The following is a 22,050-nucleotide window of genomic DNA, read 5'->3' on the forward strand; positions in this document are numbered from 1 at the left end:
GTGCTTGTTTGCTTACGACCGTGCAAATCTTTCGGTCGTTTTTTAACCCACTTCCCGTGATCCAATCGAGCTGACATTTTCCACACAGACTCGTGCGAGACAATTAATGTTCGTGAAAAAAAATTCCCAAAATTTTACACTGTTTAGGGAAAACAAATTAAATATTTAATTACCAATTGCTTAATACTGGCAGACAATCATCTGACCCATAGGTGGCAGCCATCTCAAGCCAGAGGACAAGAAGACTCTAGCCGCCACGCATATAAAGGATTTATAGTGAAAAACTTTGTTTTTACGGGTTTACTTGTTTAAATCCTTTATATTAAGTTTGCTTGCTTGCTTAGGACCGTGCAAATCTTTCGGTCGTTTTTTAACCCACTTCCCGTGATCCAATCAAGCTGACATTTTCCACACAGACTCGTGCGTGACAATGTTCGTGAAAATTTTTTTCCAAAATTTTACACTTTTTAGGACAAAAATATTATATTTAATTACCAATTGCTTAATGCTGCCATGCAATCATCTGACCCATAGGTGGCAACCATCTCAAGCCAGAGGACTCTAGCCGCCACGCATATAAAGGATTTATAGTGAAAAACTTTGTTTTTACAGGTTATACTTGTTCAGTCTGATGACGACGGCTTGTGTTGCGATCGAAACGTAGTTTGTTATTTTCTTTGAACCTATCTACGTGACTTTGCAGAAAGACCCAAAGAATATGAATTCCTGCAGTCACGAAAGCTTATAAGTCAAGAATTGTACGTTTTACTGTAGTTTAACTTTATATCATGCTCTTGAAAGCTATCTCAAGAGCTTTGCTCTTAAAGCCCTAATTGTTGCAAAACAATTTCAACCGGAGCTAGAAAGCATTTAAACATGCACATACTGGCGATCCATCAAATAAAATAGCACTTGTAATTCTATTGCAATATTAAGCTCAACGTGAACCCAACACAAACTAATGAATAAAACATGGGGAGGCTCAACCGTATGAAATAACGTTTACTCGGTATCCATCGGTTGAAAAACAAGCCAAAACGCAATTTGCACAGTGGCAATCCTTGTGTCATCGCACGCGAACAAAATACAACTCCTTACCACACTTTCTCTCAGGGACTGACGTTGAAAAAATGTGTTCGGCCAGTAAACTTGAATAGGGGGTGGGGTCACGAGGTCTCCTACACGATTGGCAATTGAGTTCGACCATCTGGTGTAGCTGTGGATTACGCAGCACATTCAAGTCCTCTAGTGAGGGGCCATGGAAACAGTTGTGGGGTTACAACAGGAGGTTTTACTGCATAAAGTGAATTGTCTGGAGCGCGTTATTGAGAAATACCAAATGTTATGGCTGGAGATGAATTTGACAACATTGTGTTTGCTGATAGTGGATAAATCTGCTAAATGCATCAAGATTTAAGAAAAGATTAGGAAAATAGGGGGAATCCTCTTACCCAGACCTGGCTCCCCAGTGCCTCCCATATGTTGCCAATTAAATAATCACTTGTAGGGAAGAGCTAATTTGTGACGTGTGTGTTGTGGTTTGAACAACGTGAATTATGCACTTCAAGCTGACCCACGTAAGTAAAATATCAAAGCTTCGTGCAGGTTACTCGTGCCACCGCGTCGGGTCACAGATTTTCCCGTCGCCCCTCGGTAACGCACGGTGTGTGTGTGTGTGCGTGCATGTGTGTGCGCGTGGACCGTGACGGGCCGTTTTGTGGCGACGGTCGCGTCGTGTTTTACGCGGGGGGGTGGGGGGGGGAAGCCTCAGGTGAGGATGTCGTGGGCCCGGTCCTCCACCAGCACAGCCATGTTCTTCACGTTGTCGCACCACGAGTCCAGCCTCTCCTTCATCCCCGCGATCTGTGCCGAGCAAGCGACAACGTCAGTACCCGTCGCGGTGGGCCGAGAGAGTGAAAATGGACGGCTGCGTGAACGCCGTTTTGTTTTCACGTTTGTCCCAATTGTGATATGGACATGGTGGAATGAGATTAATCAATTTACGTCTTCTTGCAGAGCAGCGAAAAACCTCTCGTGTCCGAACGGCTCCGATAGATGGATAGTAACAGCTGCCTCGGAAATCCCTTCGTCACCTCTGGTCTATACGGTAGTGGGGCCAAATTTGAGCGCAGAACCAAATTTAACGTGATGGTTGTGTTTTTTGCAGTCATTGGTGACCAATCCGAGACCATCTCATTGCACTTGTGAAGCCAGTTTAGTAATGGGTGGCTACCGGAGTCATCTAATAACTTTCTCCTACATTTCAAGCGTGTTCCTGCTAAAATTAGGAATGAGGCTCATCCCCATTGGTAGTCCTGCGACCGTGCTGGCAACCTTACATCCCTTATTGCGGTGGGGGGGGGGGGGGCACCGTTGACTTTGCACAGTCACCTATTTTACTTTATGGACCCCATAGGCAAAGTATACCGAGTTGGCCTCCAGCTTAGTTTTTAACTCCCATTTTATTAAAATTCCAGAGTCTAGCTCTGCTACAGAGCCACACGACCTTTTCAGTCGTGTTCTGTGTTGTTACAGGAATAGCCTAACAACATGGCATTACATATGGTGGCCCCATGACCAAATCGCCTAGAATGTGTCAGATCTTTGACGTGAAGCGGGAAGTACCCAGACGGTGAATGGGAAACCGCCGGCAAAAAACGAGCATTTACAATGCATTGTGGGAAACGGACGCACAGTAACAGCCATTGTTATATTTATTTGATACTTTAGCAGCTAAGGCCCACTGAGCTATACACCTCTTTTTCACAAGTGACCTGGCCACAAATGATAGCTCAAAGAAGTGGCTTGTGGAAAATTATAGCAGCCAAATACGTGCGTGTTCCCTACCGTCACCAACCAGCACTGACCAGTGTGATGACACTTGGTGAACTGGACATTTCTAAAAAGAAGCTTTATAGCTCACCCCACCATGACCCACACAGCATGGGGGGTAGGGCCCTCATCCATCAAAGGATTGGCAATAGGGCTGCGCACGTCCAAGAAGGTGCGTGTTGATCCCCAGAGCCGCGGAGGGTGCGAGCACGAGGGGAGGAGCGGTCACCTGCTGCAGGTTGAGCACACGCGGCTGTACCCAGTTCATGTGCACCTTCTTGTCCACCTCGTCAATGCTGCCCTTGGCCAGGCCGGCCGACAGGGCTTTCATCACCAGCAGCTCCACCTGGCACAGGGTGGCGGCGGAGGGGAGGAAGGCATTGGTGACATCGGTGTGTGCGTGTAAGATAAAAACTTTTTTATTTGACCAGGTAAGGCCCACTGAGCAATACAACACTTTTTCAGAAGCGACCTGGCTATCACAAATGATAGCTCAAAGAAGTGGCTTATCACGTGGAAAATTATAGCAGTCAAATACTCTAAAAAGCATGTTTCTAAATGTGGAGGGGAAAACCGGAGGACCCGGAGACAAATCGACGTGACCACGGGCGGAACATGCAAACCCCCTGTATGCCAGGCGAGATAGTTAACATCTCGCCTCCAGGGGCTGCCAGTGGCCCACGGGCCTTGCAGTGAAGAACACCGAGCCAGAGCATTAATGGGAAAGTGACCGACTTCACGTGGGCTGTGAGGATGCATTACCTCGTTGACCGGGAGTTTCGCCTTGGTGGAGATTTCCTGGAACGTGAGCTGCCGGTTGTTTGCCGGCCGTGTGAACGTCATCTGGCAAACGAGACATGGAAATACAAGCAAGGCAACTCGCAAAGCAGCCAGCATGGTCCCCCCACTTCAAGTGAAAGTGGGCCCACAAAAGGCATTTTCTTTTTGTGAAAGTCCATAATGGTCCACGTTAAATTACATCTGCACGTTCCATGGCAGATCCACCCCCTCTGCCATCACCGATAGAAATTCGGAGAAAGCCGATGTACGATTACGGAAACACGACTAGGCTGCTCGACCACTGTGAACCGCCGTGAAGTCTGCAGGCACTGAAGAATTTGACTGCACATCAACCCAAGTCATTTCCGGTACAACGAATCTGGACATAAGACTTGTAAGTGGCTATTCATCCAGCCGTACGTAAAAACGACATTTTCTCCACTACTGCAATGTAAAGCAATGGGTCTACCTGCTCACTAGCGGCCACAACCCAGTCATGCAAATTCTACGAACCTATGACAAGCAGGAGCCTGTATAATAGGACAAATATTGCCTTGTCACTCGATGTGTGTGGGTAATGGGCTGAGTAAACACTCAAATGAGATTAGAACTTTGCAACCTAATAAATGTGCCTTGAGCAAATGAATCGCTAATGCTGCTGCGTTGACAATGGTGCACAAGCGCAGTTATCAAATAAACTCAACCCGTTTGTCAATAACATTGTGGCCTTCAAAAATATAGAAAAGACTAGCGGGAAGTACCCGGCGTTGCCCAGGCAAAACATATATTTCAAAACTTATCTTAAAAACACTACAGATACTAAGCTATTGTTAAAGCCCGGTGGCCCGTTTGTCCATTTCTCCACCAACAAAATTATAAGAGGCTTTCAGAAGTCCAAAAGTTATATAAAGTAGGGTTTCCGAAAATTCTTGACCCCCCCCTTAAAAATTATTTTTTACCCCCGCGTAGGTAAAAAACGTACACACCCTACATACAACTAAGTAGTATTTATTGACTCTGCAGATGTATCTACTGGCTGTGCAGTAGCATCGACCGAGCCAGTAATAGCTACTGACTGTATAGTAGTATCTACTGACTCTAGTATCTACTAACTCTATATAGCAGTATATACCAACTCGACAGCAGTTTCTACTATCACTACAGCAGTACATACTGACTGTGGTGGTACCTGCTATCACTACAGTAGTACATGCGGACTCTAAAGCACAAACTACTAACCTGACAAGAGTGCCGTCGTGAGGCCTAGTCCCGCGAAGAGCCCACGACCTCGCCTAGATTGCCTAGCCGGCCGAGGTGGCAACTTGGCAGGCTGGGGGCTGGGCCGTTACCCCCCCCCACCATCCCCCCCCCCGCTCTACAGTAATAGTATGTAAGCGCTATAATATTACTATCTACCGACCAGAGAGTACTAAATGCACACATTGGGGTGGGGGGACATTACACTTTGAAGAATTTACCTCAGCGTTTTTTTAAATTTTGAACGCGAATGAGAAATCCCCCCCCTCCACCGATGACACGTGTGCGTTGCTAGGGGCAACCCCCGGGCAGCTTTAGCCCTCGCGGAGTGGCGCGAGGAAATAATAAAATAGCACTAAATAGTTTATTTAACTACTTTAAAGTTGACGGATGGGAAAACGGAATAGCGATGGCTCACCATTGGGCTTACGGCGTGGTACCTGGCTACTTTTTTTTAAACGTCAACCCCACGGTTTGAGAGCCAAATCATTCGCAAGTGTGCATCCACACAGAGAAAGACAGACAGACACACAGACAAGATAGGTGATGTTTGTGGCAATAGCCCTTCTTCCTAGCACGTAACATGTCAGTTGAGGACTCTTAACCATAGCGCTATCCAAAGGAATATTATGATCGTTAATAATAACAACAAATACATTGTGCTTATGTACCCAGGGAAGCTACGGAGTCTCCAGACTTTTCACAATTACCATACATCCCTGTGGGAGGAGATATGATTACACAGAAAGCTGAGAGCATAGAGGTACATTATACCAATGGATGTTGATGCACCGTCCTCTGCCACGCACACCATGCAGCATATAACAGACTGTTGTGCGTGGTGATCACCCATGCAAGCATTTATCTGGATTCGATCTGGGTTAGCTTCTAAGATGGGACGAGATCGGGGCGCATTCCGGCTGATTTGATTTACTGATACCACGCCCGTCAAAACGGGCTTTCGATTTTCCCCACCACTCACCTCCATGATGCAGAGCAGCTGTATCTTCTTCAGCAGCTTGGACTCGTTGGCAGCGAGGTCAGGCTGGGGGCAAACGCGGCAAACCACTACGTTAGCCTCAAACTCATTTCTACGTACAAGGTTTTGCCACTCTCTCGCAATGCGGTTTGTTTTATTAGGTGCCTACCACAGTGCTGTTAAACGTTAGTTTACTATAGCTCCACCATGCAGGTGGGGGATATAGAGACTGGTGACGTGAGAGGGTTGAGAGATGCATGGAGCGCCGTGATAGCGAGATGTTAACTCCCTCGCCGAGTATAAAGGAGATCATGGGTTCGATCCCAAACCTGAGGCTTGTTGTATACTTGGAATTTGCATGTCTCTCTCCCCGTGGTCGTGTGGATTTTTCTCCGAGTCATCCGGGTTTTTCCCTTCACATTTAGAAACGTGAGTTAAGAGTATTTGGATGCTATAAATTACCACGTGATAAGCCACTTCGTTGAGCTATCATTTGTGGCCAGGTCGCTTCTGAAAAAGAGCTACATAGCTCAGTGGGCCTTACCTGCTAAAATAAAAAATAGTTTATGTAGAGAAGATTAAGATCCCGCACCTGTGTGCCCCACTTGGGCTTCAGTGCCTGGAACTCCTCCACGTTGCCGCTGTTGAAGGCGTACAGAGTGTCGATGAGCCACTGCTTGTCCGTCTTGCGTACCGACTCGAGCACCGGGTGCATGAGCTGTCGGAGAGGGGCAGCATTCAGGACGAGCCCCTGCTTCGTTGACGTGACATGACTCGTACGTTACAATACCTCAACTCGGAGAACTGGTCGAACATCCAGAGAAAGTATGTTGAACTTCTTTCGCACAGTACAAAGCCAACCGCGCTCATCGGAGGTGCGAGCAGGACCCTCCAGATGAAAAAGACCCAAGACTCGGCGAGACATTCCTTGGTTAACAAAAGTCGTATAGGCAATGGGGTGGAGCTCATATGTCCACTGTGGGCCTTGTGCCCAATGCCAGAAATTCCACATTTCTTTGATGGGGGAAATAACATCACTTGGGACAATCACAATGTGATGGGGGCCCGAGTCGACACCAAGAAGAATTTCAACATACAAACTTAGAACCACAGAACACCCCACCGCTGGGTTTGGTAAGGTATTATATGTAGCCTGGGAAAATATTTCAAGAGGGTCTTGCACTGGCAAGTTTGCCATCTTTGCTTTTTTAGGATAGCACTCTAAGTATACACTCAAGCAACACAATGCCACATTCAAGTTTACTTGTGCCCCTTGGTGAGAACTCCAGACATCAGGATGATGCTCATTTGCAAGAGTGACGTGGGTCACCAAAACGACAAAAGCGAAAAAAAATAATGTACACCAATTATATTGCCATATATTCTGCACCTCCCATTAGCATGGTTGGCTACGTACGGTGAGAAAGGAGTTCGACATACCTACATACATACATATCTCGGCCACCCTTATTTACCAGTAGGTCGGGTGGTCTGGCAGCAACATGGAACATGTGGGATCCAAAGTCTACGTGAAAGGAGCTTTCCCTATTGAGGAAACAGTTACACAAGTGCCTTGAGTAATGAACGGCTGAGTGAGGAAGCTTACCAATTCCCCGAAATTGTACACTCCCTCCCCGAGCAGCCCGGCCAGGCCGAGAGTGAATGCCCTCTCCTGCTGCTCTGTCACTGCACACATCGCAACACGCAGGGCAAGGGATGGGTGTTGGTCTAATTAGGCTGTAACACCTGGTTCACGGGGCAGGGTAAAACGGAGTCAAGCAATCCCGCTGGGCAGTGGTCATCACCATCGTCATTTGCAATCCTGGCTTGCGGACACCCGAGAGAGAGAGCAACGATGGAAAGAAGACACCCAAGTGGATGACCGTCATGGGGATGAAGCGATAAGATCGGCTCATGCTGCAGGCGCTGGGTGGATTGTTAAATCGTGAGACTGTGAGAGATGGCGACGACATCGGGTTGCCTTCATGCTAGGCCACAACTGACTTGGCTGGTTGGGTTATTACCAAGAATGTCCTTGATGTCGATGCAACCGAGGTAGCGCAGGGCGTCCTTGTAGTAGGAGGCGTGGTCGCCCATCAGCTGGTAGTAGCGGCTTGACAGGTCGTAGAAGCGGCTGTGCACACTCGTCACGCCGGGCAGGCTGTCCAGGGTCTCCCCCACCTCCTCCACCAGTTTCTGAGGCAAAGATTCGCAAACAGACGCAGCACATTCACGTCACGTGCACGAGTCGGGCTGACAACCTAACATTAAAAAAATATATATATGGAAAAATATGACCAACATGTGTTGCATTTCATAGTTATATATCATGGCAAACTTACCTTTGGGACAGAGGCATTAAATCACATAAGCTATGCAAAGGAGTTAAGGATGTTACATCTGGAATGTGTATTTATTATGTATTCACCAAGAAGAAACATGTTTTAAGGTGGGTCCTGCACTGATAATGTTCGCCCAACTCTTATTCGTTTTTTCTATGTGGGTGGCAAGAAAAGAACTCTAGGAAAACCGAGCGGCTACCGCATAAACTGGTTTGTCGCGCTGCCATTATCCTTGCACCTCACGGCCCGGCAGGCCGAGAGCCTCACAGCAACGATCTTTGCACAATCCACCAGCCTCCACCTTTAGAATGCCACTTTACAGGCGTGCATCGCAACGCCCATCTACGCCACCACATTCCGTTGAAAACGACAAATACGCCGCCCACCGACCTATCCCTTCTAACATCAGGAGACGGCAAATACGCCGCCCACCGACCTATCCCTTCTAACGTCAGGAGACGGTTTCCAGTACCTTGGTGTCCTGCAGTTCGTTCTGCTGCATCTTGAGCACCCCGATGGACGTCTTGCATAGGATGACAGCCTCATCATTGCCTTTCACCTGCGCGCGACGACAAAGCACAGGAGAGGGTGGTGAGTCTACGAGAATTCTAACGGTCCGACATACGGTGCCTTTTCACTTAAACATGATTCTGAAAACTGTGGCTGGAAATAAAATGCTAAAATTTCTAGAAGCCAGATCATTTAAATGAACGACGTGCACGACAGCACAGGGAACCACTGATCAGCCGAGGCACTTTTGGAGCAAGTGCCGTTTGTAACAAACCATTAAGGTCAGCACAGCTTAACAAAGCATTTAACAAATACACACATGAAGCAAATAACATAAAAAGATCACTACTAATATATTCTATAACTAAATCGAATATCAGTCTCTCCAATCATGAGATATTTCTACTGACTGTCACTTCTCAACACTTGTATATGTAGGGAATCTGGAACTGTAAACGCCAGGATTCACTATTTTCTCTCTCCAGCACTGAAGTTGACGTTTCCACGCACACATCGTATAAATGACCGCAAAGTGAAGATTTGCGCACGCACATTGGCGTTCACCCACTCCCATCTGATTAGGGAAATGTACCCGTTTTTATAAGTGCATTTCACCTTTTCCTTTGTCTTTTCCAAAAACTGCAGAGCTTCGTTTGGATCTGAACACAGGAAAATGTACACACATTAAGCATTTCGTTCTTGTAGAACCCCGTCTTCTTCCTTTCCAGTCCTGGAGTGTCGTCCAACTAATCTAAAAATGAACGGAGCCTTCCTTCCTCTGCTATCAATGCGCATATCATACCCTCTGTGATACCCTACTCATGTTTAACCCTACTCATGTTTAACCCTTCCCCATTCCGATGACGTACGTGTAAATCGTCAGAGAAACTAAAATCAAATAATTTCACTTGTACGTCTTTGACGTACTGAGGCTCCCACAAGTCTAAGCGGGAGGGCGTGTGGCACAGTTTGGCTCCAGCCATCAGTGCAGTCGCGTCGCTACGGTTCTCCGCGGTGAGTCCAATGTCTTCAAAAACAATGGCGCTACGCCTCTCTAAATAAAATTCACGGGACCCCACTCTGCAACTTGCAGATGTCTCTGAACGGGAAAGGGTTAAATTGCACTTTTGAAACCTCACTCATTCTTTTACTAAGGTGTTATCAGCCAATTATTTAGTGTTGACATGTGGGAAGAAACCAGAGAACCTGGAGAAACCCCCACACGTGCGAGGGTGAAATACTATCCCATACAAATGGAACGGATGGAGATTATTTTTTTACACACTTGCTGCACGGTATTCTCCCGGCAAGCCTGGGTACGGCACCTCCACACCCACAGGAAGGGAGTCTCACAACATTTGTGCGATCCACCAATCCTCGTCTCCGCAGTGCTGGATTACAGGCCATGTGGTATAGCCACCCACCACTGCCCGGAGCACACTTGTAATCCAGCACTGTGGAGAAGAGCAGGAAGGCTGCTGCCTCAGCTACATGGTATTTTTTTTTATTAACTCCTCACAGGTGGTGGTTTGTGTGTTGAGGCACGAGTCATACTTTACGCAGCAGTGACTAAGCACCACAATGAAGGGCCTCCTCAAGAGTCTACAGACTCGGTGAATCTTTTCTCCGTAAATAGAAGAGCACAGTGTATAGTAAACACGTGGTTCTACACGTGCGTGACCATGACTTACCAGTGATCTGCTTGATGATGTGCAGTATGATCTCCACCAGGGACAGTGGGTTTACTCTTTAGACAGCACAGAAAGTTTGCAAAGGAAAAAAAACACAAAAAAAATCATCATGAGAGTGCACACATTTTAATAGACGAATTAGGACTTAAAATTAATTGGAAATTATTTGTGCACATTACGACAAGGCTTACCTGTGTTCAAAGTCACAGAGAAAGTTTTCATACATCTGTATAAAAAAAAAAGACAGCATACATTTGTTAAGGTATATACAAAAAGTGGGGCCCAACCCAACCAGGTTTGCTGACAAACCATGGAAGGATTGTTCACACTGTAACAAAAGGTACCATAAAGCACAATTGTTCAGAAGGCTTAACAACTTAACAAAAGACTTAACTGAACAAAGTTACCTAGACTGGTCATAGGAGACTGTGGCTGTCAGAACCAGAATCTTTATTTACACTGGAGGAACCCGATGAGCTATCAAGCTCTTTGTATAAATGCCCAGTATGGGCAGGCCACGAAGTTACAACAAGCAATACAAAAACACAATAGGAGTGTAAAGTATAAGAAAGGTAAGCAAATCACCAAAAAATATTTTTTATTTTACAAGGTAAAGCCCACTGCGCTATTAGCTTCTTTTTCAGAAGCGACCAAGCCACAAATGATAGCTCTACGAAGTGGCTTATGATGGGGGAAAGAGTGCATAGATGGTAGACATGTCACATGTGGTGGGGCCACCCTCACGACATTAACACACACGTGACCATGAGTGACACACACGTGACCGTGAGTGACACACACGTGACACACACGTGACCGTGAGTGACACACACGTGACCGTGAGTAACACACAGACCGAGGAGCAGCTAGCAATTGATCTGTTTGCTCTCCTACAGGAGCCGTGCTCCATGGAGGACATTGCCAGGGCTACAGACTGAGCCACATCACCATCAGGTGCCCGATACTGGATAAACATGTTACTGGTGGTAAGACATGGCGAGATTAATAACAATAATGCATTACGCTTGTAACAAATCACATATCATGCTTATGAGTGACACATAACAACCAGACTGACACTGCTGCGCACATCATATTTGATTTGTTGTTGTTGCTTATTCCCCTCCCCTGTTACTTTATCCCCCCCCCAGCCCTTCCCCGTTTTTATTGACTAGATACAATGCTTCACAAATACACCCCCTTTTTTATGTATAGTTTTTACTGTGTCATTTATGTGTTCCATTTTATTTTTCATTTCTTGTGTGTACAAATGTGTTCACGCATTTGGCTTATATTTAACATGAATAATATATATTAGACTTACATAAATTAAAGACCCTTGCAAGTTTCGTGAACCTTATAAATCAATATTAATCAACTATACTTGGCACCCTTTTAAAGAAGCTATCTCATGGTTAAATCAGCATGGGTCTGACATACATTTAACTTGGTATGGACATATGCGACATTGATGAATTTGTAAGGGTGCATGGACAAATCCGAAGTGGCGTGTCTTTCATACCTTGAGTAAGCCATCGCCTTCAGCAAAACTGGGATGCTGCACAAACGTGGTAATGTGCAGTGTGAGTTGATGCCACAGTCTAAATACACACCGCAAACAAAAAAGGGACATTTAATACTCAACAGCACCAATATTGCAAAAAGGCACTTTAGGACGCCTCTCCTTCAATGCAAATATCATCCACCAGAACTGCCTTTCTGCACTTTTCAAATAATGTAAGACTAAAATATGACTTCTTCACAATTCCGGAAAATCGCCTGATGAAGCTGGTTGTAATCACTGGCGAAACGTCGTACTCGAATTGTAAATGTCGTGGGTTTACTCTCCACAATACACCGGTGTGCTATACTAGTCACGAATTGGCACGTCCTGTTTACGTGCAAAAATCGTATTGACTGGCTGTGTCAGGTGGTGGTGGGTTAACGACACATTTATATTTACGCGATCTAACCCAAAAAAACCTTTATGGATGTCGGATATTCCCTAGGCTACCCCCTGAAACCCCTCTACTGGCTCACCAAACCTCGACACGAACCGTGTCTTGGGCCGTCTGGAACGCTCTTCAGATATTAGTAAGCCAATGGAGCTATGCACTTTTAATTAATCATCCAGATTGAAAACTCACTTCTTTAGAACTGCTTTTTTGTGTTTAGTTTGTCGTCCTTTCTCCCGCACCTCCTGTTAGCACGGTTGGCTACGTACGGTGCAAAAAAACAGTTTAACATGTAGCTTTTTGCGACCAAAGAGGTTTTTTTTGGGTTAAATCGCGTATATATAAATGTGTCGTTAAACCCGATGAAACTAGTTGTAATTACTGGCGAAACGTCGGACTCAAATTGTAAATGTTATGGATTTACTCTCCAACACATCGGTATTGCTGTACTAGTAACGAATTGGCATGTTCTGTTTACAAGACAAACCTTACTAATTTGCAGTGGCGGGTGGTGGCGGGTTTAACGACACAACATTTATATTTCTACGCGATATAACCCCCAAAAGCCCTCTATTATGGTGCGGACGAACTTGATGCAACCGATCAAACACGCCAGCACAATGACAGCGCCACTGCAACAGCACAAAATGCCGAAACGTAAACACGGCGCGCTGACGGTATATAATAAACACAGTAACGCTACAAGTTTGACGGTGTAGACGCGACTGCTGGTGGATGTTGCTACGGGCTGAACAAGTACAGACTAACACAGCAGATGCGGCCGCCTCGATTGTGACGCGTCATGGTTGTTGTTTGTTGTTGTTGGTTGTTGTTGGTTGTTGTTTCAAACTCGCGACTTGGCAGGCCGATACAGACGCGCCGGTGCTTGTAGAATAACACCACCAATGCCAGAGTGGCCTCCCTCGTTCATTCACTGCGTCTCTACCCGCAGAGTTTTACCTCAACCCAATAAGGCCTCGAACACGCAACGGGGCCCCGACATGCGACCTCGGCCTCGCCTGACCCTCCCATGCGGGACGCGCGCCTCGCGTCCGGGCCAAGGCAACCAGGCGAGGCCGAGGCTGAGGCCTGGACGGCGGAGGTGACTCAGCGGCACCCAGCGAGCGTGCGCCAATCGCTCACTTCTTGTTGTAGAGCTCCTCCAGCCTCTGCCACTCGGCCGCGAGCTCCGGGGCGCTCTTGCACTGCTGCTGCTTGAGGAAGGCGGTCACGTCCCTCATGGCTCCGCCGGTGTTGGGGGGGAATTTAAAGTGAAGTGAACGAGGAGGCGATGGAGGCGGCGGCGGAGGTAGGCGGGATGGAGAGCGTGACGTCACCCAGCGGTCAACACTACGAGGTGACGTCAACCACCAAATCGTTTTGAGCGGTAAATTGACGTCACCCTCCCCCTCCTCCTCCACTCACACCGTGACGTCGTAATGAAAAATGACGCCATCGCCATAGGCGTACGTCACAAAAGCGTGACGTCACACTCGCAGACGCCTCCAATTGCTGTTAATCTGACCAGAATCAGAATTCTAGATTTGAAGCTTTCAGAATCAGAATACTCTTAGGTTTTTTCGGTAAAGTAACGTAGGTAAAAATAAATAATAAATATTATAATAGAAATAAAATAATAAATCACGACGTTTCGGGGGCAACACAAGTCTCCGTCATCAGGTGGGACCGTCACAGCTAAATTGACTGTATCAAGTGAGGCAAAATTCCAAGAGACAAGCTCTAAAATACAAGTCAAGGGGGAGGGGGGGAGGGGCTTATCTGAATGTGGTAGCCAATGAATGGAACGTATTGGAGGGGTGGGCGGGGCTAAAACAGAACAATAGGTGCATTTTTCGATTTAAAGCTTTCGTGACTGCAGGGATTCATCTTCTTGGTTCTTTCGGTAAAGTCACGTAGAAGGGAAGTAATAAAATAATAAAAATAAAACATAATAATTTATTTCATATTATTATATTAATTCTAGATTTGAAGCTTTCGTGACTGCAAGGAATCATCTTCTTAGGTTTTTTCGGTAAAGTCACGTAGAAAGTAAAATAAAATAAAAACAAAAATCACGACGTTTCGGAGGCAACACAAGTCTCCGTCATCAGGTGGGACCGTCACAGCCAGATTAGCTGCATCAAGTGAGGCAATGATTCAAGATGTAATCCCTTAAAAGCGAGTTGAGGGGGGAGGGAGAGGGAGGGGGGAGCTCATCAGACTATGGTAGCCAATGAAAGGAACGTATCGGGAGGGAGGGGGGGCGAGGCCAAAAGGGTGGGCGATGGACGTGGAAGCGCTTGTGCGCAAGCGGCCAATTACTGCACACGCCAACACAATGGAGCGATTGTGTGCAAGCGGCCAGCCACTGCACCCGCCAACACAATGGGCAGAGAGGAGGAGGCGAGGTCTAATACACATGATAGACAAAAGAACGAAAATGATGATGGGTACAAACTTAGGGGGAGCTCATCAGACTATGGTAGCCAATGAATGGAACGTATCGGGAGGGAGGGGGGGGCGGGGGGGGGGGCGAGGCCAAAAGGGTGGGCGACGGACGTGAAAGCGCTTGTGCGCAAGCGGCCAATTACTGCACACGCCAACACAATGGAGAGAGAGGGGGAGGGGGGGGTCTGATACACATGATAGACAAAAGAACGAAAATGCCCATGTTTATACCAATGCTGGCTGAACAATGAAGAGAGTACTGTTAAAATAACTGGGGATGTTAACACTCGGTAAAGTACAGTAAAATAGTGCCTGTCAGATAAGATGGTCCAAAAAATTTGTGATTAAGTCTTTTTTGCGTGGTTGATAACATCTTTCCAATGGTTACTAAGTTTGTACCCATCATCACGGTTGAAATTATGTCTGTGTTTGTATATTTGTATGGCTTCGTGTAAAAACCTTTGATGGTAGCCGGGAGGTTTGCAGAGAACCTTGGTCTCGGAAAAGACAATTTCATGAGAGCCCACCGAGTTGTAGCAATGATCGGCCACGGCAGAAGAATCAGTTCTGCCGTGTTTCAGATCTGACTTGTGCTCGCGGACACGATCAGAAACATGACGTTTCGTTTCTCCAATGTAGCAATCACCACAAATGCAACTCAATTTGTAGACTCCAGGATACTGTAAGTCAGGAACGACATCCTTCACAGATGGAATCAGATCACGGATTTTATGCACTGTACTGAATCGGACTTGGATCTTATGTTTGTTTAGAATTTTGGAGATCTTTTTGGTCACGCCAGCTATGTATGGTAACGTGATGGTTTTGGTCGGAGTTTCATGTGGCTGTTTCTGTGTGGTGGGAGAGACAGCTTGGCGGATAGTACGGTCAGAGTATCCGTTCATCCTGAGGGCCCGATGTACATGTCTTAATTCACCGGTCAGGTGGTGTTTGTCAGAAATGCCATGTGCTCTCTACTCCAAAATTAAAAACGATCCCACTAAAAGCCTAACGACGAAAACCAACAGTATCATCACGAGTTCGACTTCCCTAATCGAACCAAGCAAACGTCCCTCTCTAAAACCATCGGCGGCAAGATCTCCCAGACTCTATGGTCTTCCCAAAATCCATAAGGAAGGCACCCCACTACGACCCATTGTGTCGACGATAAACTCTCCTACGTACAAACTAGCCCGTTTTCTATCAGATACTCTGCTCCCTTTCACAGGCAAGACCTCTTCAGCAGTACTCAACTCAACCCAATTAGTCTCTATGGTTAAGGACATGGTACTATCTCCTGATGACATCCTCGTCAGCTTTGATGTAGTATCTTTGTTTACCAAAGTCCCAGTACCGGACACCCTAACAATAATTGAGGACTTAGTCCAACATGGATTGAATTCTGATGCACCTGCGCTGGTTAGGCATTGCCTCACCAACACCTATTTTACCTGGAATGGCACTTTCTACAAACAGAATGAGGGTACCCCTATGGGCTCCCCTTTGTCACCAGTTATAGCCAACATATTCATGGAAAAGTTTGAATCAGACGCCATCCAGACATCCACCCTGCGTCCTTCCTTGTGGAAGAGATATGTGGATGACACTTTCGTCATCTGGCCACATGGCCTCCCAGCATTGAACCACTTCTTGGACCACATCAATTCTAGACACCCATCCATCAGATTCACCATGGAAGTGGAGAAAGACGGTAAACTACCATTCTTGGATATTCTGTTTGAGAGGAGTCCTGACGGTTCCTTGGGACATTCTGTCTACAGAAAAGCCACCCACACAGACTCCTACTTGAAACCGGATTCCCACCACCACCCATCTCAAAAGAACTCTCTCATCAAAACGCTATACCACAGAGCACATGGCATTTCTGACAAACACCACCTGACCGGTGAATTAAGACATGTACATCGGGCCCTCAGGATGAACGGATACTCTGACCGTACTATCCGCCAAGCTGTCTCTCCCACCACACAGAAACAGCCACATGAAACTCCGACCAAAACCATCACGTTACCATACATAGCTGGCGTGACCAAAAAGATCTCCAAAATTCTAAACAAACATAAGATCCAAGTCCGATTCAGTACAGTGCATAAAATCCGTGATCTGATTCCATCTGTGAAGGATGTCGTTCCTGACTTACAGTATCCTGGAGTCTACAAATTGAGTTGCATTTGTGGTGATTGCTACATTGGAGAAACGAAACGTCATGTTTCTGATCGTGTCCGCGAGCACAAGTCAGATCTGAAACACGGCAGAACTGATTCTTCTGCCGTGGCCGATCATTGCTGCAAACCTCCCGGCTACCATCAAAGGTTTGTACACGAAGCCATACAAATATACAAACACAGACATAATTTCAACCGTGATGATGGGTACAAACTTAGTAACCATTGGAAAGATGTTATCAACCACGCAAAAAAGACTTAATCACAAATTTTTTGGACCATCTTATCTGACAGGCACTATTTTACTGTACTTTACTGAGTGTTAACATCCCCAGTTATTTTAACAGTACTCTCTTCATTGTTCAGCCAGCATTGGTATAAACATGGGCATTTTCGTTCTTTTGTCTATCATGTGTATCAGACCCCCCCCCTCCCCCTCTCTCTCCATTGTGTTGGCGTGTGCAGTAATTGGCCGCTTGCGCACAAGCGCTTTCACGTCCGTCGCCCACCCTTTTGGCCTCGCCCCCCCCCCCGCCCCCCCCCTCCCTCCCGATACGTTCCATTCATTGGCTACCATAGTCTGATGAGCTCCCCCTAAGTTTGTACCCATCATCATTTTCGTTCTTTTGTCTATCATGTGTATTAGACCTCGCCTCCTCCTCTCTGCCCATTGTGTTGGCGGGTGCAGTGGCTGGCCGCTTGCACACAATCGCTCCATTGTGTTGGCGTGTGCAGTAATTGGCCGCTTGCGCACAAGCGCTTCCACGTCCATCGCCCACCCTTTTGGCCTCGCCCCCCCTCCCTCCCGATACGTTCCTTTCATTGGCTACCATAGTCTGATGAGCTCCCCCCTCCCTCTCCCTCCCCCCTCAACTCGCTTTTAAGGGATTACATCTTGAATCATTGCCTCACTTGATGCAGCTAATCTGGCTGTGACGGTCCCACCTGATGACGGAGACTTGTGTTGCCTCCGAAACGTCGTGATTTTTGTTTTTATTTTATTTTACTTTCTACGTGACTTTACCGAAAAAACCTAAGAAGATGGTTCATATTATTATGTTTTATTTTTATTATTTTATTACTTCCCTTCTACGTGACTTTACCGAAAGAACCAAGAAGATGAATAGGTGCATTTTTGGGTTGTAATAGGTGTTGGCTGACAATCCTAATACAAAAAAGGAAGTACTGTTAAACGCTGGGGATGTCAATACACGGTAAAGTAGACTAGTACCTGTCAAATAAGATGGTCCAAATATGTGTAGTTAAATCTTTTTAACATGATTAATAACATCTTTCCAATGATTACTCAGTTTGTACCCATCATTACGGTTGAAGTTATGTCTGTGTTTGTATATCTGGATGGCTTCGTGTACAAACCTTTGATGGTAGCCAGAAGGTTTGCAGAGCACCTTGGTCTCAGAAAAGACAATCTCATGAGAGCCCACAGCGTTGTAGCAATTATCGGCAACGGCAGAAGACTCAATTTTGCCGTGTTTCAGATCTGACTTGTGCTCGCGGACATGATCAGAAACATGACGTTTCGTTTCCCCAATGTAACAATCACCACAGCTGCAACTCAGTTTATAGACTCCAGGGTATTGCAAGTCAGGAATGACATCTTTTACAGATGGAATCAGATCACGGATTTTAAGTACTGTACGGAATCGGACTTGGATCTTATGTTTGTTTAGAATTTTGGAGATCTTTTTGGTCACGCCTGCTATGTATTGCAACGGGATAGTTTTGATCGGAGTTTCAAGTGGTTGTTTCTGTATGGTGGGAGAAACAGCTTGGTGGATAGTGCGGTCAGAGTATCCATTCATCTTGAGAGCCCGATGTACATGTTTTAATTCACTGGCCAGGTGGTGTTGGTTGGAAATGCCATGAGCTCTGTGGTATAGTGTTTTGATGAGATAATTATTTTCTCACAGAATCAGAATGTTTATCTTTCCTGGAGGAATCCGATGAACTATAAAGCTCTTTTTCACAGGCGGGTCAGAGCGTTACAAGAATAAACAATGCAAACACACGATATAGGAGTGCAAAGTATTAGAAAGGTAAACAAACCATAGATACAAATAAAAATAAACACATTTTTTTTTATTTTACCAGGTGAGGCCCACTGAGCTATATCGCTCTTTTTTCAGACGCTACCTGGACATCGCAAATGGTAGCTCAACTAAGTGGCTTGTCCTCACGTGGGAATTTATAGCAGCCAAATCACTCTCAACGCGTGATGTTGATTCTAAATGTAAATAGCAATGATCAAAAAAAAATGTGTGTCTTACGCCGTTGCCGATCATTGCTACAACGCTGTGGGCTTTCATGATATTGTCTTTCCGAGACCAAGGTGCTCTGCAAACCTTCTGGCTACCATCAAAGGTTTGATATACAAACACAGACATAACTTCAACCGTGATGATGGGTACAAACTGAGTAATCATTGGAAAGATGTTATTAACCATGTGTAATAAAGGACTCCGTCAGGCGATGTAGGTCTCCGTTCGTCCTTTATTTGGGTTCTTGTCTCGCACCCCGCTGGTCCTCGCTCGGACCCGCGCCGCCTCTCCCGTGCGCCGTGCGCACGCTCCGTGTGGCCCTCGCCCACACCGCTACTCCGCTTCCTCCGTGTGCTCCTCCGCACACGCCGCCAGCCACACCGCTGCTACGTGTGCCCCGCACTCTCCTGGCCTGCTCGCTATCTACGTGCGACCCCGCACACTCTGCTGGCCCCGGCTGCCCACGCACACCGCTAGACGACGGTGCGCGTAGGTCCCCGACCACGTGGCAATGGCGCCACTTCTCCCTCAACCGCCAGCGTGGCTTCCACCCTATTCTCACTCTCTTCTCCTCCAGCTCCCTTCCGGCTCTCTCCCTATATCCCCCCTCTCACGTGACCCTGACTCCTCCTTCCCATGCTGCCCCCGTCTCCGCCCCCCGTTCACCCCGTCTCCCATTGGAGCGAGGTGAGCAGTGGTTCCTCCCACACGCTCCGCCTCTCAATACTCCGGCCCGTGTGAGAGGCGCGGAGGCCAGCAACCACCCTGTTCTTGCTCGCATTACACATGTAAAAAAGATTTAACTACACATATTTGTACCATCTTATTTGACAGGTACTATTCTACTTTACCGAGTGTTGACATCCCCAGCGTTTAACAGTACTGCCTTTTTTGTATTTGGATTGTCAGCCAACACCAGCCGCAACCCCGAGTCGATGTGCACCATTGTTCTCTTTTAGACCCCCCCCCCCACCGTTCCATTCCCTGGCTACCACATTCAGATAAGCCCCTCCCCCCTCCCCCTTAACTTGTATTTAAGAGCTTGTCTCTTGGATTTGGCCTCACTTGATACAGTAAATTTAGCTGTGACGATCCCACCTGATGACGGAGACTTGTGTTGCCTCCGAAACGTCGTAATTTATTTTATTTAAATTATTATTTATATTTTTTACCTACGTGACTTTACCGAAAAAACCTTTAGAGTATGAATCCTTGCAATCACGAAAGCTTCAAATCTAGAATCTCTCAACACCTCTTAGTCCCTTGTTTTAGTCTCCTCTACAACCTGCCTTTCATTATACACAAGTATAAGTGCTCCAACGTATTCATTCACCTCTTCCTGATACCATATGCATTAATCACCACCTGTGATGCTTAATTGTTCTGTATAACCACCATACCTCTACATTTCTCATTTTCATTCATTACTCATGAATCGACCCCTTCCGTATCTGGTCCCTTATCTCTGCTTCAGATAAGATGCTCAAAGACTTAATTTCATCTCGCATCGACTCTTGCAAAGTCTTGCTCCTCCCTGGCATGCCTAAGAAGGTGCTTAACAATTTGCAGCATGTTCAAAATGCGGCTGCTCGGGTGTTAATCAGAACACCTCCTTTAGATCACATACGCCTGTGTTGGCCTCTCTGCACTAGCTTCTAGTTTCACGTAGGATTCAGTCTACAATCATACTGCTAACCTACAAAGCTCGGAACCACCTCGTCCCAGCCTATCTTAGAGACACACTGCACCCATATGTGCCTTCAAGGCCCCTAAGATCTGGGGATGCAGATTTTCGTTCCCAGGTCAGAGGCTTCGGTCGATCGCCCTTATTTCCACATGGCCCCTAGACTCTGGAACTCTCTTTCACGAGGTCTCAGTGTCTCTCGAGTCCGTAAACATTTGTAAAACTTTTTAAAACTCATTTATACACTTCCGTTGATTCAACTATGTGTTAAGAAAATGCCCATTGGCATGTATTTGTTTCATGAGTTGTTTTTGTGCTCAGCGTTTGCCGCTGTGTCCTCGGTGAAAGGCGCTTCATAAATTGAACTAGCTTTACTACCCGGCTTCGCCCAGGAATTGGATTCACCACGCCCGGCCGCCTTTGTCCCCCCAGTGGCTATGTTCACACACCACACGAGTTACTCGTTTGAGGCTGAGTCGACCTAGGGGAGGCCTAGGACCGGTTCAAATAATCATCACTGGTGGTGGCTGTGAGCGGGAATCGAACTCGGGTCGCCGGGTTCGTAGCGCAGCGCGCGAATCGCTACGCAGTCGCTGCCCCCTCCCACACACACAGGATAAAGACAAAGATCCCCCGTGTAGCCTGTGAGACTGTAGGGGGCAAGTGCTGTTAGCGAGCACCTATGAAGACCGGCACGGCACACGAGGGGGTGGGTGGCCAGCACAACGCCCGGCCGCCTTTGTCCCCCCAGTGGCGATGTTCACAAACCACACCAGTTACTCGTTTGAGGCTGAGTCGACCTAGGGGAGGCCCGAGATCAGTTCAAATAATCGTCACCGGTGGTGGCCGCGAGCGGGAATCGAACTCGGGTCGCCGGGTTCGTAGCGCGCTAACCACTACACTACCGCTCCCCCCACACACACACGCGCGCGCGCGTCCATAGGTACACATACACGCGCTTGCTGCAGACACACACAACTTTAAGGGTGCGTACGGCAGTAAACGACTCAAATAATAAACCAATGCTGCGCGAAGAACGCCTTAGACCTGCAACACATTTGTATTTCACTTTACCCGCGGAGGGTTGGGGGGTGACATGAGCAGGCA

The 22,050-nt window shown here is 46.9% G+C and overlaps 1 protein-coding gene across 1 annotated transcript; it reads right to left on the minus strand.

The window, feature by feature from the left end:
• Positions 1 to 984: 984 nt before the first annotated feature.
• Positions 985 to 13,695, minus strand: PSMD13 (proteasome 26S subunit, non-ATPase 13). Its single transcript, XM_078863545.1, has 13 exons — positions 13,490 to 13,695; positions 11,914 to 11,992; positions 10,583 to 10,617; positions 10,392 to 10,447; positions 9,316 to 9,359; positions 8,663 to 8,749; positions 7,873 to 8,044; positions 7,455 to 7,534; positions 6,441 to 6,566; positions 5,852 to 5,914; positions 3,595 to 3,675; positions 3,062 to 3,178; positions 985 to 1,863 (listed from the first exon to the last, which is right to left on the minus strand). The coding sequence occupies exons 1-13, from the start codon at positions 13,585 to 13,587 to the stop codon at positions 1,768 to 1,770; spliced, it is 1,134 nt and encodes a 377-aa protein (XP_078719671.1). The 5' UTR covers positions 13,588 to 13,695; the 3' UTR covers positions 985 to 1,767.
• Between the last annotated feature and the right edge of the window lie 8,355 nt (positions 13,696 to 22,050).

This window comes from Lampetra fluviatilis, chromosome 16 (assembly GCF_964198595.1).
Source record: "Lampetra fluviatilis chromosome 16, kcLamFluv1.1, whole genome shotgun sequence".
Lineage (NCBI taxonomy): Eukaryota > Metazoa > Chordata > Hyperoartia > Petromyzontiformes > Petromyzontidae > Lampetra > Lampetra fluviatilis.

Coding starts and splice junctions, on each gene's coding strand:
- PSMD13 (XM_078863545.1), bottom strand. CDS start 13,587: ATGAGGGACGTGACCGCCTTCCTCAAGCAGCAGCAGTGCAAGAGCGCC. Junction 10,448..10,582: donor CTCTGTGACTTTGAACACAG/GTAAGCCTTGTC, acceptor TGCTGTCTAAAG/AGTAAACCCACTGTCCCTGG. Junction 8,750..9,315: donor TGGAAAAGACAAAGGAAAAG/GTGAAATGCACT, acceptor CGTCGCGCGCAG/GTGAAAGGCAATGATGAGGC.